Raw genomic sequence first — 16,746 nt, 5'->3', positions numbered from 1 at the left:
TTGTGAATGTTTAGCTTTTAAAGAAACTGCTAACCTGTTTTCCAAAGTGGCTGTACTATTTTACGTCTCCTTTAGCAGTGACTGAGAGTTCTAGATCCCCTACATCTTGCTAAAACTTGGCATGGTTGTCTTTTCAATTTTAGCCATTCTGAAGTGTTTAATGGTATTTCATTATATTTTAATTTGCAGTTCCTTAAAGAAGTATCTTTTCATAGTAAAGCGTCTGTTCAAGTATTCTGTCCATGTTTTTATTGAGTGGTTTGTCTTCTTTCTGTTGAGGTTTAATAATTCTATTTCATTGATGTAAGTTCTTTATCAGATATATGTTCTGCCAAGATTTTTCTCCAGTTTGTAGCTTATTTTTTTCATTCTATTGAATGTCTTTTGAAGACAGTTGAAATTATCCATTTGTTCTCTTACGGTTCTTGCTTTGGGTATCATAACTAAGAAATCTTTGCCTAAAGCAAGATAATGAAGATTTTTCTCCTATGTTTTTCCCTACAAGTTCTAGAGTTCACATTTAGATCCAGGATTCCCTTAAATATTTGTATGTAGTATCAGGCATGGATCCAAGTTTATTTTTAAATTTCAGTATCTATTTCAGCATTATTTGTAGAAAAGGCGATCTCTTCTCCACTATTCTGCCTTTGTGCCTTTGTCAAAATTCCCGGGTCCACTTATGGGTGGGTTTATTTCTGGACTCTGTTCCACTAATCTTTGGTCTGTACTGACACAATCTCAGGCCCTTTGGACCACTGCTTTTTGAAATGAGGGAGCATTAGCCCTCTCAAGAGTTGTTTTGCCAATTCTAGGTCCCCTGCATTTCCACATGAATTTTAGAGTAAGCTTGCCAATTCCTACAGAAAAGCCTGATGAGATTTGACAGAGATTGCCTGGATCCTATAGATCAATACTACGAGAAACGACATCTTAAAATTCAGTCTGATCCATGAGCAAGGTACATATCTAAATTCATTTATATATTTAATTTTTTCATCAGTATTTTACAATTTTTGATGTATAGGTCTTTCATATCTTTTGTCGAAATTATCCCAAAGTATTTCACACTATTGTTATTGTTCCTGTAAATGGCATTGTTTTAAAATTTGTTTCCAAATTTCCATTGCTAGCATAGAGAAGTAAAACTGATTTTTGGATACTGATCTCATACCCTGAAACCCTACTGAACACTTCCTTGTTAGTTCTAGTAGCTTTTTTGGTAGATTCCGTTAGACTTCTACGTAGCTGCTCACGCCTTTCTTCTTCTGGCTCAGGAGTGCTGGCCAGCCTTTAGCAGCAATGCTGAGTACAAGTGGTGAGAGCAGATGCCCTCACTCTTCCTGGTTTTTGGGAGAGATAATTCAATATTTCCTCATTGAGCCTAGTATTTGTTGTAGGTTTTTAAAAATAGCACAGATGTTGGATTTTGTCATATGCTTTTTCTTTTCTTAGTTTTTTAATATGGCAAGTTACATTGATTGATTTTCAAATGTTAAGTCAACTATGCATTCCTGGGATATATTACCCTTTTAATAAGCTGTTGACTCTAATTTTCTAAAATTTTGCTTAGAATTTTTACATTTATATTCTTGAAGGATATTGGTCTCAGTTTCTTTTCTTGTAATCTCTTTGTCTGGCTTTGCCATCAGGGTAATGCTAGCTTCATAGACTAGACTAGGAAGTATTCCCCATTTCAATTTTTTTGGAAGGGTTTGTTCAGAATTGGTATTATTTCTCTCTGCAATGCTGACAGAATTTACCAGTGAAGACATCTGGAATTTTCTTTTGTCCAAAGTTTCTAACCTCGAATTCAATTTCTCTGACAGATATAGGACTATTCAGGTTATCTATTTCCTCTTGAGTGGGGTTGGTAATTTGTGCTTTTCAGGTTAATTTCTCCATTTCACCTAAATTGCTGATTTTAGCGGCAAAAAGGTGTTCATAATATTGCCTTAATACGCATTTACTATCTGTAGAATCTACAGTAATGTCATTTCTCCCATTTCTGATACTGGTAAATTGAGTTTTTCCTGTTTTCTATCTTATTGATTTCTACTTGGAAATTTCACTATTTTCTTTCTTCTGCTTACTTTGGGTTAATTTGCTCTTCATTTTTCAGTTTCTTAAGGAGGAAGCTGAGATCATTGATTTGGGAACTTTCTTTCCTAATATAGGAGTTTTAGATCTATAAATTTACCTTTAAATACTACTGTTAGATACTCAATTATCTTTTCAATTGTTTTCACATTCATTAAGTGTTTCTTCTGAAATGTCTACTTTGTTAATCCAATCCAATATATTTCTTGTCTCGAACACTAGTTGTTTTCTCTAGGAGTTAGATTTTGGTCTCTTCTACATCTTTCATGTCTCTAACTTTATGAACATTCGGATACAGTTATAACCAGTTTTAATGTCCCTCTGTGCTAACATCTGTGCTGGCCAATTTGGTTCTTTCCATTAGTCTCCCCCTTATAAGCCATTTCGTCCCATCTCCCTGTGCACCTGGCAGTTCTGGCTGGACGTCAAGCACCGATCGTCACCTTGAGGGCGCACACTGCGCTGGCTTCCTGGGGATGGGCTGACTCCTTGGGTCACGCCTTGACTTGCTGGCAGGGAAGTGCTCAGTGGAGGGCTAGTCCTTCCTCACTAACGAGGGAAGAACCTCCTGAGTGCTCTCCCCAACTCCACTGCTGTGGGTGACTAACGACCAGCAGGCACATCAGTCCTAACTCTGGAAGCTGCAAACATTTCCTCCTAAGGTAGGAGGGTCTTTGTGAAGGTGAAGGAAGGTGTTGGCACAGGGAGAGCACGCTGGATTACAGGGCAGCTGTCCTCACCCAGTCACAGGTGTCCTCACAAGGACGTCACAGACAGGGGCAGGTGACATGACTGGGAGGCAGAGATGGGAGTGATGCCCGCATTCTCCCCAGAGCCCCCAGGGAGACACCTTGGCTTTGACTCGGCGCGACCATTCTGGACTTCTGGCCTTCAGAACTGAGAGAAAACTTCTGCTGCCCTAGGCTACTCGGCTCCTGGTGCTTCGTTACAGCGCGCGTTTTACAGCGCGCGTTTGGCATCACGAGCTTCCCGGTCCCGCTGGGAGGGGCCCTGCTCCTGGCCTCTCAAAGCAGGCTCCCTCTGCTTGCCAGCAGGCGCGCTCCCGGGTACTCTGGAACCCCGCCCGCCCTGGGAACTCCCCTGTGCAGCTCACTCCATGGGGTCTCGGGTTCTAAGGACTCTGAGGACATGGCCTCTGGGACGCGCCAGGCCTCGCCGCAGTCCTGCTCCCCACCAAGCTTCCTCCTGGAGGCGCTGCCGGGGCTCCCCGCCTTGGCACACTGCCTCCCGGGGCGACGTCCCTTCACAACCTCACTTCTAACGTCTTAAGGTCCGTTGTTCCGTGCATTTTGCCTGCATTTTTGGTTCTTGCAGGCAGGAGGGCTAAACTGGTTCCTATATTCCATAGTGCTCACAGGTCTCTCCTTCATTCTTTTGGTTAACATGAAACAAATCTTAATTAGAGGGCACTCTAGAAACCAAAGAACACTGTTCATGAAGTTTATGGTATTCTTTCATTCAACACATTTGCCATGGCATTATTTCTAAGTGCTGGAAATACAGAGGCAAATTAACTGTCAATACTGCCCACAGGAAACATTCTATCACCAAATCCTCAGCTTCATGTCATGAAGGCATGTTCCAGATAATTATGAAAATAAATGTACTTTAGTACTAAAAGACCATTTCGTTTAAACATAAACAGGTAAAGTGTATGGTCATCATTTTTTTAACAAATCACTTTTACTGACAAATATTAATAAAGCATAAATCTATCCAAAGTGTACAATCAGTCGTACTCAGTGTAATCACATATTTGTCCATTCACCACTGCAATCATTTTTAGAGCACTTTCATTATTCCAAGACTAAAAATAAAAAAAAACAAAATTCATCACCTTGCAATCTCAATGCTTCCCTGCCATTGATTTTTTTTGACAAATAAGGAGAGATGTTGCAAATGAAGTTTTGAATTAATGTTGAATGAAGGCTACATTTCAGATCAAAGTCAATCAGAAATTTCTTCAGTTGGATATCTATATTCATTCCTAATAGACTAACATTTAATGAGTGAAAGGAAACACTAAATGCAAAACTTTAAAGTTTATCTTTCCCATAAAAAGCAAAAATTTAACTCAAAAGTATGGGAATCTTTGAAAAAAAATTCATCCAAATGTAACTGGGGAATTTCAGCCTAAACTATCAGATCCGTGATTGTGATTTGCTCTCAGGACTCACTAACCGGTGCATGCGCCAGCTGTGGAAGCAGTGACAGCCGACGCCACTGGCCCGGGAGTGTTCTGTGCTTTGCACACCCATCTCCTTCAGTCTGCAGCCCACCCTCGCTGACCCCTACTGTTCTGAAGCGATTCTTAGGATGAGAGAATTTTCAGAGACATTAACTTGTCTAGGATGATGTAACTGTGTCCCTAGCAAAGTTGGACCTTGAGTTCAGTGCTCCTGACTCTAAAGCTCATGTTCTAAAAATATAAGATACAATGCAAATTTATAAGAAAAATAGGGAGATTAACTGCAAAAGCTTTCACTGTGAAGTTCTTTCATGTAGTGGTTTTCTCTAAATATCAAGTATCTGTTTTTATTTGAGCTCAATATTTTGAGAGTACTTTTATTCTAGAAGATGAAGCTAAACTGATTTCTATTATGTAAGCACATAAAACACTTAAACACAGCTCTTTATTTCAAGTATTTGCCTGTAGTCTCTCTCAAATAAATCAGCAAGAACATTCCAAGGAAAAACAATAAAACCCTTTATTTCTTATATGTGTACACATCCAAACAGATACCATTATCCTCACATAACACACTGTTTTTAAAAAGATATTTCTGCAATGTGTGCAGGACAGACCTTTAGTCTAGATGCAGAGTGGGCATAAGATGGACGGACCCTCGCTGGTGAGAGGAGCCTAGCCAGCAGGGGAGCCACAGTGCCTGGGGCCGTCACAGCAGCCTCAGAGCAGGCGCACCCTTCACACTTCCTAGAGGGGAGCTTCCCTGGAGGGGAGCTTCCCCGGAGGCGCCCGTGGCTCCCGCAGTGTGGGGCCTGACAGAATGCCTCACCTCTGAAGCAATGCCAGAAGCGTGCTGCTCCTTACCTGAAGGTTTTCACAGGTCTCTTGACTGTAGGTGAGTCTCTGGATTTCCGTGGGGGAAACGAGATACAAGGCCTGCCCATTGTTGGTGAAGCAGAACGTCCTGGCTATCCGCATGTTGGTGAGTGGCAGGTAATACACGTCCAGCAGCGGCCTCAGGCTGGGCAGGCTGGTGGGAGAAAGCCCGCCTGTTACTGACGACAAGGCAGGTTTTAGGCTTGACCAGAGTATTCCAGCATGCAAAAAGGGCAAAGACCTTAGAAACCTTGTGATTTATTTCAGTGAGAGATTTAAAAAAAGCTTGTAGTCTTCAATTACTTACTCACTACTAGCTGAAAGAAAATTAAATCCCCAGTTTGCAAGACTGTAAACAAATACAAGCTTCAAACCTGATTCAACATGAGGGAGGAGATGCGGTGCTGCGTCCAACCTCCTCCCACCCAGTGCTCACCTGAAGGTCATGATGTGGCCATTGGCACAGAAGCAGGCCAGGCAGACGCTGGCGCTCAGCGCCACGACATCGCCGCGAAGCACGAAGGAGGTCTCCACCATGTTCTGCTGGTATGCACAGCTCTGGGCTGGCAACGCAATGACCTTGGCTTGCTTTTCAGAGCAAATCACTGCATATTGGCTCTCACCAAGTTCCTGAGAAGAGGAGGGGGACACAGAGACGGGCCGCCGCTTTTTTGCTTTCTCCTTCTCCTCCTTCTCTTCGGGAATGCTGTGTTCTCTCCAGGGCAGGTGTGCAGGTGGCAGTAGGCAGCCCGTGCTGTCCAGGAAAGCCATTCTCAAAACTGCACCTTTTAACCGCAACATAGTACCTAAAGCACACAGATCAGCAAATGTCTGAAATGCTCAAATTCAGAGATTAAAAACTTATTCTACCTGTGACACACAGTAAACACTCAAAAAAAGTTGAGCGCACACCGAACTGAAAGTGCACATGATTAGCTGGAGGACAGAATTCAAACTTCAGCTGCGATAAAACTAGATCACTATCACTACCTGATGGTCGCGGTTTATTAAACTCTGCAAACCTCTCTCTGGCCTTCAGATAAGTAAACAGCTGCCAGCTTTCTCCTCCTCTCCTTCTAGCAAGTGCGCTACCAGAGAGGCTTAGGGTAACTGGACAAGCTGCCACTGCGTCTCAAAGTGGTATGCTGTGAGGTTAAAATACACACATTTTGAACACTCAGTACAAAAAAATTAAATGAAAAATATCTCGATAATTTAAAAATATTGATTATGAGTTGAAGTAATAGCACTTTGGATATATTGGGCTAAATAAAATACATTATTAGTTTAACCTGTATTTTTTTACTTTTTAATGTGACACACACCCTAGACGTCTAAATAACTCAAGGCCAGAATGGCTGCACACATTAGTGACACTCTAAGTCTTGTCCCAGGCGTCCTTCCTTCCATTCACCATCGTGCCACCCTCGCTTGGCTCAAGGTTTAGGGCCCCAGCCTGCCTGAGCCCGGCCAGCGCAGGGGACGCACCGCTGGGCACTGCGACCACGGGCTGGAGGAGCCGCTGCTCCTCTCCCGGAGGCAGGCCCAGGGCCAGCACCAGCACCGACCCCAGCGTGGTGCCGACCCACAGGCAGGGACCCAGGCACGAGTCGGCCTTGCGGGGGAACGTCTCGGCGAAGTGCAGGGCGGAGATGGCCTCCCGGGCCTCCCTGTCGATGCTGGCCACGCTGGAGCTCCGGGACGGGCTGAAGGAGTTATCCTTCACATCTGAAATGGATGGAGAACGCCCAGAATGAGACGGCGAGAGTCATAAAAGAGCACACTGGGTTTTTTCTATACATTTGGCCAAAGAGCAAATCCGCAAAATGACAAAATCTACAGTGTATTTAACCTCAGTTTCCTTTTCATTGAGAATAAAGCAACATGCCTTCATGCTGCTCAGCCAAGGGTCAGGGCCACCCTTCCCCGCAGCTCCCTGCAGGTTCCACCCTCACCGCACTCGCCCCCTGTGGTGCTGGCTCTGCACCTGGCAATAGAATCTGAGCTTGGGCAGCAGGAGGAAACAGCATTCTTAGTTTCGTACCTCTTAAAAATGTACTTAGAAGTACTCGGATTCTAGTTTCAAATTTATTATATGATGGGCGTTTGTTTTTTCAAATTGGACCTGGGAAAGGTTTATTGATAAAGTTTAGCTCCCTTTTTCCCTGAATGCCACTCTGCAATGGCCGCCTGCCTCCAGGGTCTTTTATCACCATGTGCTGGGCACGGGCTCACCCTTCTGGCATCGAGAGCACCCCTCTGCCCGTGCCGGAAGCACAGGGAGACCCCCCGCTGTAGCTGCCTCTTCCGCGGCCACTCCCAAGTCAGCTTGAGTTCTGGCTCTTCTCCCTCCAAATTACACTTCCCAATGCTTCCTGGGCTTTTTTCCTGCCACGTCTCACAAGGGAAATCAAGACACGTCACTTCCCACAGCACTGACTTCTCACCGCACCACTTACATCAACGGTCCTCTGCTCTCCCAGGAAGCACCAGAGTGAGTCGTGGTCTAATGCCCCCTCTCCTGCCTGCACACCTGCAGGGACACCTGTGCCCTCAGGCACCCTAGACCCACGTCTCTGTCTGAGACCCTGCTTGGCCCCACGCCTCTCACCCAGGCAACTGCACACGCCGCTCTGCACACAGCCTGGGGAGGTCTGGCCAGGCACTGGAGCGGTCACCTGCCAGCAAAGCCCGTGAAGACTCCTGCCCACCTGTCTGATGGTGCTTATCACCTTATTCTGGGCCTAGGACCCTCCACAAGGAGCTCCTGCAGACCCTGCTGTCCGTGCTCTCCAAACACACCTGTGCTCACCTGGCCCCCTGCCCCTGCCTGGGCCTATCTGCTGAGGGCAGGCTCTTTCTCCCTCGCCTCATTCTAAACTGACCACCCGCTGCTGCCTTGGGTGTAGAAGATGGTCAGTGACACCTGGTGGAGACCCACCTAAAGGTGAGAGCACCTCCATCAGCACACTATATTCAGCAGCTTCTACTGTTCACTTCAATAACATGCTCCTCAAATGACGCACTGTCATCACTATCTCAAAAGAAATGACTGTAATCATGAAAAAGGAAAATGTCTTCTGGGTTGGATTAAAAAAATGTATATATATTATGACTAAGTCCTGGTTATACACTCCCCCCCAATAAAAAGCTTCTTGTAATCAAAATTTAGATTCACAGAGACTGAAAAGTCTTCACCCAATTAACAATCTATGTGCTCTGGCATGACCGCAGCTGCCTCCAGGACAACAGGCCCCCAGACCCACAGCAGTGCAGCCGCTTCCCGATGCACTTTCCAGAAACAGCGTCGTTGGGCCTGAGACTGTTTCCTGTTACTGATTATGACACAGCAGAAAAGAATGATTCACTGAAAACGAAATACCCTCCACAATCAATAGCTCAACACTGGATAAGTTTGTAATGTGATACCGATGCCAAATATTAACTCCCTAGAGTTTTCAAAGTTATTTTAGTAAAATAACAAATATTTATTTCCCAGTGTCAAACGTATTTGTTACTTAAGATACATACAGTACAAGGGGAACTGAAATATTTTAGAATGTGACCTAGTAACAACGAAAATGAACGATACAGGAAGATCTGACAAAATAAAAGACCCGTGGGAAAAATCTTTCTGTATTTGTTAAAATTACAATAGGTGATCCACAGCAATCTACACTTTCAGTGTTAAGTCATAAGCCAAATAAACAGTGTTTTAATTTAGCAGGCTAATTTAACTATACAAAGCTCATAAACTACAATGCATGCTTATGTTATTTACTATAAAAATAAGATTAACCAACTCCTAAGGCTCAGTTAGCCTGGGAAAATGGACTGGATGAGAATCAGTTCTGAACTGGATAGTAGGGCTGCTGACACCATCTGCCTGGGACTGCCTGAGAAGAAGGCGGAGCCCCCAGCAGCTCACCAGTGACAGCTTGCAATTATTTCTCCTAAGACCAGATGCCTTGGGTCCCTGTGGTTTGATTCCTAGAATCAGAAAAGCTAAACAACTGGAATTTGATTCTCCTGGTAGCAGGCTTAAAGATAGCTACCACGAAGCCAGGCTGCTACGCCCAGAGCCATGGCGTTCCTGAGCCCACACGAGAGCCCCGAAAGCGCCCCACCACGATCGCACAAGTGACACGACGTGGCCAGAGGCTGTGCCTCCATCCAGGCCAGACCTCCCCACCTCCTACTCCAGGTAGACACGGCAGCCCCGTCCCCAGCGTCCAGCTGCTCACTACCAACCCCAGACGGCAGATGGCCCTGGGTCTGCCCATCCCCCTGCAGTTAGGCCACATCGTAAAGCCACTGCTTTCGTGCTCCCCTCGGGTGCCTGGAAAGTCTGTGTGACCCCCCAGGCAGAGTCTCATACTATAAAACCCTGACCCCCAAATCAAAACGTAACGCCGAGAGGCGACTAGGCGCAGGGTGAAAATCAGTGTAAGAAACGAGCTCATACCGAGGTAGATAGCAGCTGGCATCTTGCCTTCTTGGTTGACACCTGAAAAGTGACACCAAAAGCAAATAATGTCACCCATGGTTCCCGGCTCGAGGCCCACGGACTCTGGCATGGCGCAGCTACAGTGAAAGCACAGCGCTGCACCATCTCCCCATAAACAAAAGTGAATTCTATTCACAGAAGCTTCCAGAGTCACAGGGCGGCTCTACCACCTCAGCTGCCACTGCAGCATCTGACAGTTCGAGCCTATCGACACAGCTGGCTTTTCCCACAACCTGCTGATCAACGTAAAACAATAAAGCAGCCAAGATTCTAAAATAAGAGCCTCTACCAAAAAAGTAGTTCCAGGAGCAGAATAACCTGAAGGAAAACTGCTTGCCCAACATGGAAAATGTTTCAAGTTAAGCATCAGTCAGAGTGACAACGTGCTTAAGGAGTTAAAACACATGGGCACACACCAAACTCCAAACTGAATAAAGACAACCTGCAAAGGCACGGGGTACAAACTTGGATGAAATCATTTATAGTACTCATAAATCTGAGTATTCTTTTAAAAATAATGGGTTCTGCTTTTGTACTAGTTTTTAAAGTATTTTCACATGTGTTTCGCAAATTTTTAAGATACTGGAAGACACAAAACCACGTTAACTAGTAGTTAACTAGTTAACTAATTTAGGGCCCTTTTAGAAACTGTTTTCTCTAAGAAAAACTGCGCCATGTAACCCGGGGCACACAGGGGTCCCACTTACGCCCTCCCCTCCCCAGCAGGGATGCTGCCCTCCAGGCTAGGACAGGCTCCGGCCCCCCCACCAGGGATAACTTCAGGTTCTACGGGGAAGGTGTGGCACTACGCCCAGCCAAGGGTGAGCTTCCTACAGCGCATCTGTGACGAAACGACGATTCAGGAAGGCTAAAACTGGGATGCTGAAGTATCATGCACAATAAGATAGTCAAGGTATGCAGGGAGTAAAAAATCGACAGTGGGTGGTGGCGGTGGGAGATGCTGGAGGACAAAGGCATTTCAAAGACACTCATTTTGTTCAAGTAAAGGCAAAAGAAGTTTCTGAAATGGAAATGTATCTAAAAAACTCGGCTTTAGATTTTTACATGAAATCCTATTTTCACCTTTATTGCAATGTCACTTGTCACCATCCTGGATGTCAGGGAGCTGTTCTGAGCTGAACATAAAGCAACATGAACGTGTGGCACCATCTCCCTACTCTCACCATGAGTGAGGTGCAGAAAAAATGTCCCTATGCAGGAGCAAGTCCCAGCTTGTGAATACAAAGTGACAGTGACAGCAAGGATCCTTGACATAGGACATTCACTCCAGTATCGAAAACAATTTATTTTAAAAATATTAAGTGCATGTTAAAGTAAGTTTATAAATTTTAGAATTCTAAGAAAGTTTTCAGATGATTAAATAGGATAAAAACAGCTTTTAATAAAAATCAATCTGATATACAAAATTTAATCTCATGGTAGGTTTTGTTTAGAGATGAAATACGAGAGAGCTGGAAAATCTATAATTTTAGTTTGCTAGAATCTGTATTGTAATTCTTTTAATTTAAAGATGGCACTCCAAAGCTTATTCCAGGAAATGTTTAATCATAACATATTTTAGTAATTTTAAGACTTGATTTCCAATGACAACCTCGCCAACAATTACATGTAAATCTTGTGATTTCCTACGTGTCTTCCCATTATTGGGACTGAATTACTGTGGTTATTTATTTAATTTTTACTTACCTAAATCAGGTTTTAGGTCAGTAGGCAAGCTTAACTTCCTTGACATCTTTGCTGAAAGATAAAATACAATTTCAAAATTCGGAAGAATATTTGATACATGCTTATTAAAACCAAAGGATCTTTCAAAATAAAAGTGAATACTTTTAGTACCAAATGAAGATGCTGGGCTAATTAAAATGTGATTAGTAATAAAATAAAATATTAAAATAAGTCTTACTTTATTTTTAAAATGTTTGTACTTTATTTGCCTTACTATCTTTGTGTCCTTGAAGCTTTTACTTCGAGGAGATATTTTTAATTCTGACATTCAATTATTCCTTACATTTGCAGGAAAGGGTTGGGATTTCTAAGAGAAGAATAGTCATTTCTCTGAAGGAATGTACTGCACATAAGGACAATGGAAGCACAGGACTGAGTTTGGGTAGGTGATACAAAGTCTTTCCAGGTCTTTATCTTCAGAGATACAGAGCTCCATATTTTTAAAGTAAATTTCTAGAATATAGGACAAACCTAGGTCGGCAATCAAATCAAAGTATATTTTTGGTCATCTATTAGTTGAAATAAGTTAACATTTCCATTTCCATTTTAGTGAAGAACAAAAAACTTACAATTTAAAATAATGGTATTTACATAAAATGTGGATTGCAGGCACTTCAATTTCTGGGCATACTTAGCCTAATGAAAAAGTGAGTGCATAAATTTATTGGAATTCATTTTCTATCCTCCAACTCAGTTACTGCCTTAATAGGAATATGTTAGGCATGATTAGCCATTTCTATTGCGTTAGTGGCAGCACGTGCATAACAGAACAGCGGCTCCTATGTGAAATTTTCAAAAGCGTTTGTTAGTTAATACATGAAGCAGTTACTGGGTTAAACTGTGGAGTGTTAGGAGATATTTAAAGCACAGACCCTGCTATTCCTTAAGGGCGCCATGGAAACAAAGAGAAATCCAGTCATAGTTTATACCTTCCACATCTAAAAAAATGACAAATTCAGTGTTAGGAGGCGTTAGGCAAATTGTGAAGGGCCATGGAGGAAAAAACAAAAAACAAAAACAGGTTTTCTCTTCTAAGCGCCATTAATCTAATTAGCACCCTTTAAAAAAACAACAGTGGGTCAAACTTATAAATCAGTGTTCTCCCATTTTCACCCTGACCTAACCTCAATTTAATAATAAAATGAAGTCTATGGCTAACTGGTCCCACTTGATATGCAATTCCTGAAAAGTAGAAGCTCTCGTACCTCCCCAGCAGCCCTCCAGAAGCAGAGTCGAGTATTTCTGCAAGGCGCTGGAGGCTGGCACCCAGCACCCGGGCGCAGCAAGGCAGGCCGGCCAGCACTCCTGCCCTGGGCGCGCCGCGGAGGCCCCTCCACACGGATGACAGGATGATAGGCCCACCGTCAGGCTTGAATGGGCCGTTCTGGTCGCCTGGAGCTGCCCCTCAACCCTCCTGCTGGGTGCAGCTTGGTTTCTCCCTCCCGCGGACGCACTGGCTCTAGCCGTGTGCTGAGGGGCCAGGAGTAGCAGGAAAGGCAACTTCGGGGGAAGAGCCAGGAAAACTCAGAAGCTGGGAAGGGCACCGAGGAGGCCACAGGGCTTCTGAGCCAGCGGGCTCAGGTCTGCAGGGGGCGGGAGTGCGAGCCTCGGGGTGGCGGCTGTCCTCAGGCCACCACTGGGGCTCATGTGGTCTCAGAGGCCCTCCCCTCTAAAAGGAGGATGGTCCCCACCTCATGTCGTTGTACAGATTCTGTAACACGATGCAGCAAAGCACGGGGACAGCACCTGGGGCACAACGCTGTCTATTATTACAAATGACCAAAGAGACAGCACTAAATCCCCCACACTGTGTAAAACACCTGCTAATAACCTAATGTTCTCCTCTCCTAATTCAATGTTAACAGTCCCAAATAACTTAAACAAGATGTGAGGAAAAACTTCAGGACATTAGCACAGGATGCCATGAATCGCTCTAAGTGCAAATGCTCAAGCTCATTTCAAAAAGTATATTCAATAAACAGTTAAACACGGCAAGGAAGACAAAGAACCTGAATAACTTCCAAACTACCCAAACATTTTATCAATGAAAAATTTATCTATTAAAGCTTTCCATAATCATACGTAGATGTCTGCCAAAAACCCTCAGGAGCACAAAATTTCCTTCTGAATTTCAGAAGTACATGGTTTAGATCTCCCTTAGGACTTCTACTAGAAATTATTTAACTTCTTAAATATTTCCAAAAACTTCAAGTTAATCCCTCCCATAGATTCTTTTGCCTAGTACTTTATCTTTCAAACTAAAAATAACTATTTTTCAAATAATTGCTCAGTTGATCGTATTTCAACATTTTAGCAATATTGTTAAAAACCCCATATAAAATGATGAAGTAGATTCTCTGAATACAGCAATTTTATTATAAAAGCTGCAAAATTATTTCATTATGGAGTCTGCAACTAGAGGTCCACAGCCTGGTCACCTGGTCAAGCAAAGTAATTCAACTGCCAATGATTAGAGCCATAGTCACCTGGTCAACCTGTCATTCAACTGACATGTGTTTAGAACCACATGGTTGCTAAAAACTGGCTATAAATTTAAGCATTCTCCTTGAATATAGTACTTGAAATGGCAATGTTAGGACTAATCTTGATCATTTTGTATTAATTGCAGCCATCAAGCAACATAAAGAGGATAGAGTCCACAGCTGTAAGGAGCACATGTGGAGGTGGGCCCAGGACAGAGGGACCCTTGCTTATCACACTTGAAATACTTGCTCGCACACGCAGGCACAGGCAGAAGGCGCACCGCCCCCCCCCCCCCCCCCCCCGCCGCCAGGTGTCTGCAGGAGAGCAGGCCTCGAGGTGGGGTGGTCAGCTCCACTTACAGAGGGACAGGGTGGTTTATGCCCGTCTCAGCTAAATCGGAGAGGTGTAGAGACAATGCCAAGAACACTTGAAATTTCTTATTTTCATAAAACATGTTCCTCAATCTTTTCATGTAAAATTTGCATATAAAAGCACACATCTTCAGCAAAGACACACTGAGCTGACAGCATGTACACCTGTTTGCCCAAACCCTTCTTAAGACATGCATTTTCATCACTCGGAAGTCACCGAGGCTGCTTCCCATTAATCCTTCCCCCAGCCCCAAAAACAGCCGCTGTTTTGACTTTTTTCCACCCGGTATCAGTTTTGACTTTCCACAACTTCAAAGAGATGAAATAACACTATAAAATTCTTCTGTAGGGCATCTTTCATCAAAGACTGTCTTTTAGCTTCTTCCCACAGTACCTTAAAGCTTATATTCTTTTTCAGTGCAAAGAATTTGAGTTTTTAGATGACAGACAGAAATATCCTCTTAATAGATTCAGACAGTACCAGATTAACAAGAGCTTACTGTTGCCCCATACAAGTCTGTTTTTATCTTTAATTTTAAAAAACTACGTGTTCTTTATAGCAATTTTGGAAAATAAGGTAAAAGATCACTATTGATGCCCATAACCAAGAGGCGACAGTAGTTTTGCATATTTCCTGCCAGGCATTTTTAAAAATCTACTTTTCTTTACATGTTTGAGATTAATAATATATCAAATCTGTATTGTGTTCGTTTCACTTACTAAAACAAATGTTTTCACGTCATTATCTGTGAATATGTTTTAATACCTGTATATCTCTTCATGTGGCCACTAACTACACATTCAGGAATTTTTCAAGTTTGCTATAAATTAACATCAAGCAACAAAAAATGTTGCACATAAATACTGGCATATATTTTAGATTACATCCTTAGGCTAGAGTTTCTTAAGGGAGAACTAATGCCAGTACAAAGCTCTCATCCCTCTCTGCCCAAGATCTTCACAGTATGTCTTCAGGTGTTTTTTTAAGAAGGGCATACAAGCATATTTTCTAAATTTCTGTTTAGCTAAAACCAAAGAAAAACAAGCATCAGAGAAAAACTGGCAAAGTGTAAAAGGGTCTCAGCTCACAACTGTATCCCTCAAAAGTTCTATTTTCTTATTGTATAGTGTAGCTGCGAAATCTGAAGCCAGGCTGATTATCCCCAACCTTTGAATGTAACTTGTCTGGTTTTGTGTGGGGTGGGGGGGTGGGGGGGATTTTAATTCATGGAATTAAAACCTGTGTTAAGCAAGGCTGAATGGACATCCTTCTCTTCAAGGGGAGCAGGAAACCATCTGACCCTTTTCTCCCTGACGAGGCAAACGCAGCGTGCGGTGTCAGCACGAGTCCAAGGTACAGCACACCACTGCATGTGTACTCACCTGGCCTTACCTGTTTTCTACAGACCCTGTGAATGCTCACGTCTTTCTTTAGTTCACAGGTATATCAGTGTAAAGAGGGAAAACCTGAAGTGGTGATGGTACCAGAAATAAGAATGTCTTTGCAGATATTTTCTAGATTTTCAAGTTAAGGTTATTCTTATAAAAAAGACTTTATATTCATTATTAATTAAAGAATTGAAACACTGAATCATCCTACATCCCATTAATCAGAAATAACCATTTCTGGTTGAACATCTTTGTATAACTACAGATAGATGGCCACTGATTATTTTTCATAAAAATATAATACTAGATAATTGACAATTTAATTTTACTTAAACTTAACTAAGGTGAAACTATTCAATCATATTTCCTTTACTACAAAATACATTCTTTCTTAAAAGATCTTCCTAAGAGTAAGAAAGTGCTTTATGAAAACCATTAAGAGGCTGAAGTCATTTTTATAACTGTGTGCTTCAATCTCAGGTAGCATCAACTTGGTTCTCAGCTGTGACAGATCAGGAAACTTGCTCTCTTCCTCACCAAGGAACAAAGGCCCCCGTGTCCTGACTTGCACTAGCTGTACTGCTTCCCACACTTCCCAGTTTTAAACACTTGCACTCCCTGTTGTAACTGTGATTTGCACAAAGGTTTACTGCTGGTTGTAGGTCTGGATGGATTTCAAGTTAGATCTTTACCACGGCTTCTCCACGTGTCGGGCTCTTTGACCCGTTATGCGTTTGGCTGATTTCATCAGCACTGTGCAGATAAGCGCTGTACTCCTCGGCTCCTGCTCAGTTTAACAGTGACCTTCTCAACTAGAGATGGTGCCTCCAGCACCAGCACCCCAGTCCCTGGGCTTGGTCTGCGTTTTCTTCCAAGATGCCTAACCTGGCTCTGCTGCCCTGTACCCTGCAACCTCGCTAAATTCACTTTAAGTTTCCCAGCAAGCAACCACGTCCCCTGTGAAAAAGCAGAGTTTTACTTCTTCCTTTCCAGTCTTTCCTCTTCTGACCCTACCACATTTGTTTGAGATCCAGTATTGCAGTGAGGTTACAGTCTCACTTTTCTTG

At 43.2% G+C, this 16,746-nt stretch overlaps 1 protein-coding gene across 10 annotated transcripts in view; it reads right to left on the bottom strand.

Annotated features, from left to right (window-relative positions):
* Positions 1-16,746, bottom strand: part of STXBP5 (syntaxin binding protein 5) — a 146,831-nt gene that overhangs the window by 17,863 nt on the left and 112,222 nt on the right. For 6 of the 10 annotated variants that reach the window (XM_058307622.2, XM_058307623.2, XM_004467633.5 and 3 more), the window contains 5 exons: positions 11,397-11,447; positions 9,648-9,689; positions 6,671-6,910; positions 5,619-5,988; positions 5,171-5,336 (listed from right to left, as the gene is read on the bottom strand). In XM_058307622.2, the coding sequence (XP_058163605.1) occupies positions 5,171-5,336; positions 5,619-5,988; positions 6,671-6,910; positions 9,648-9,689; positions 11,397-11,447 (869 nt within the window). The remainder of the gene's footprint in view (positions 1-5,170; positions 5,337-5,618; positions 5,989-6,670; positions 6,911-9,647; positions 9,690-11,396; positions 11,448-16,746) is intronic. The other 4 variants (XM_058307624.2, XM_004467634.5, XM_058307620.2 and 1 more) reach the window with 1 other exon arrangement.

This window comes from Dasypus novemcinctus, chromosome 11 (genome assembly GCF_030445035.2).
Source record: "Dasypus novemcinctus isolate mDasNov1 chromosome 11, mDasNov1.1.hap2, whole genome shotgun sequence".
Taxonomy (NCBI): Eukaryota; Metazoa; Chordata; class Mammalia; order Cingulata; family Dasypodidae; genus Dasypus; species Dasypus novemcinctus.
Note: the sequence above shows the minus strand (reverse complement) of the source record. Positions and strands in the feature narration are given on the sequence as shown.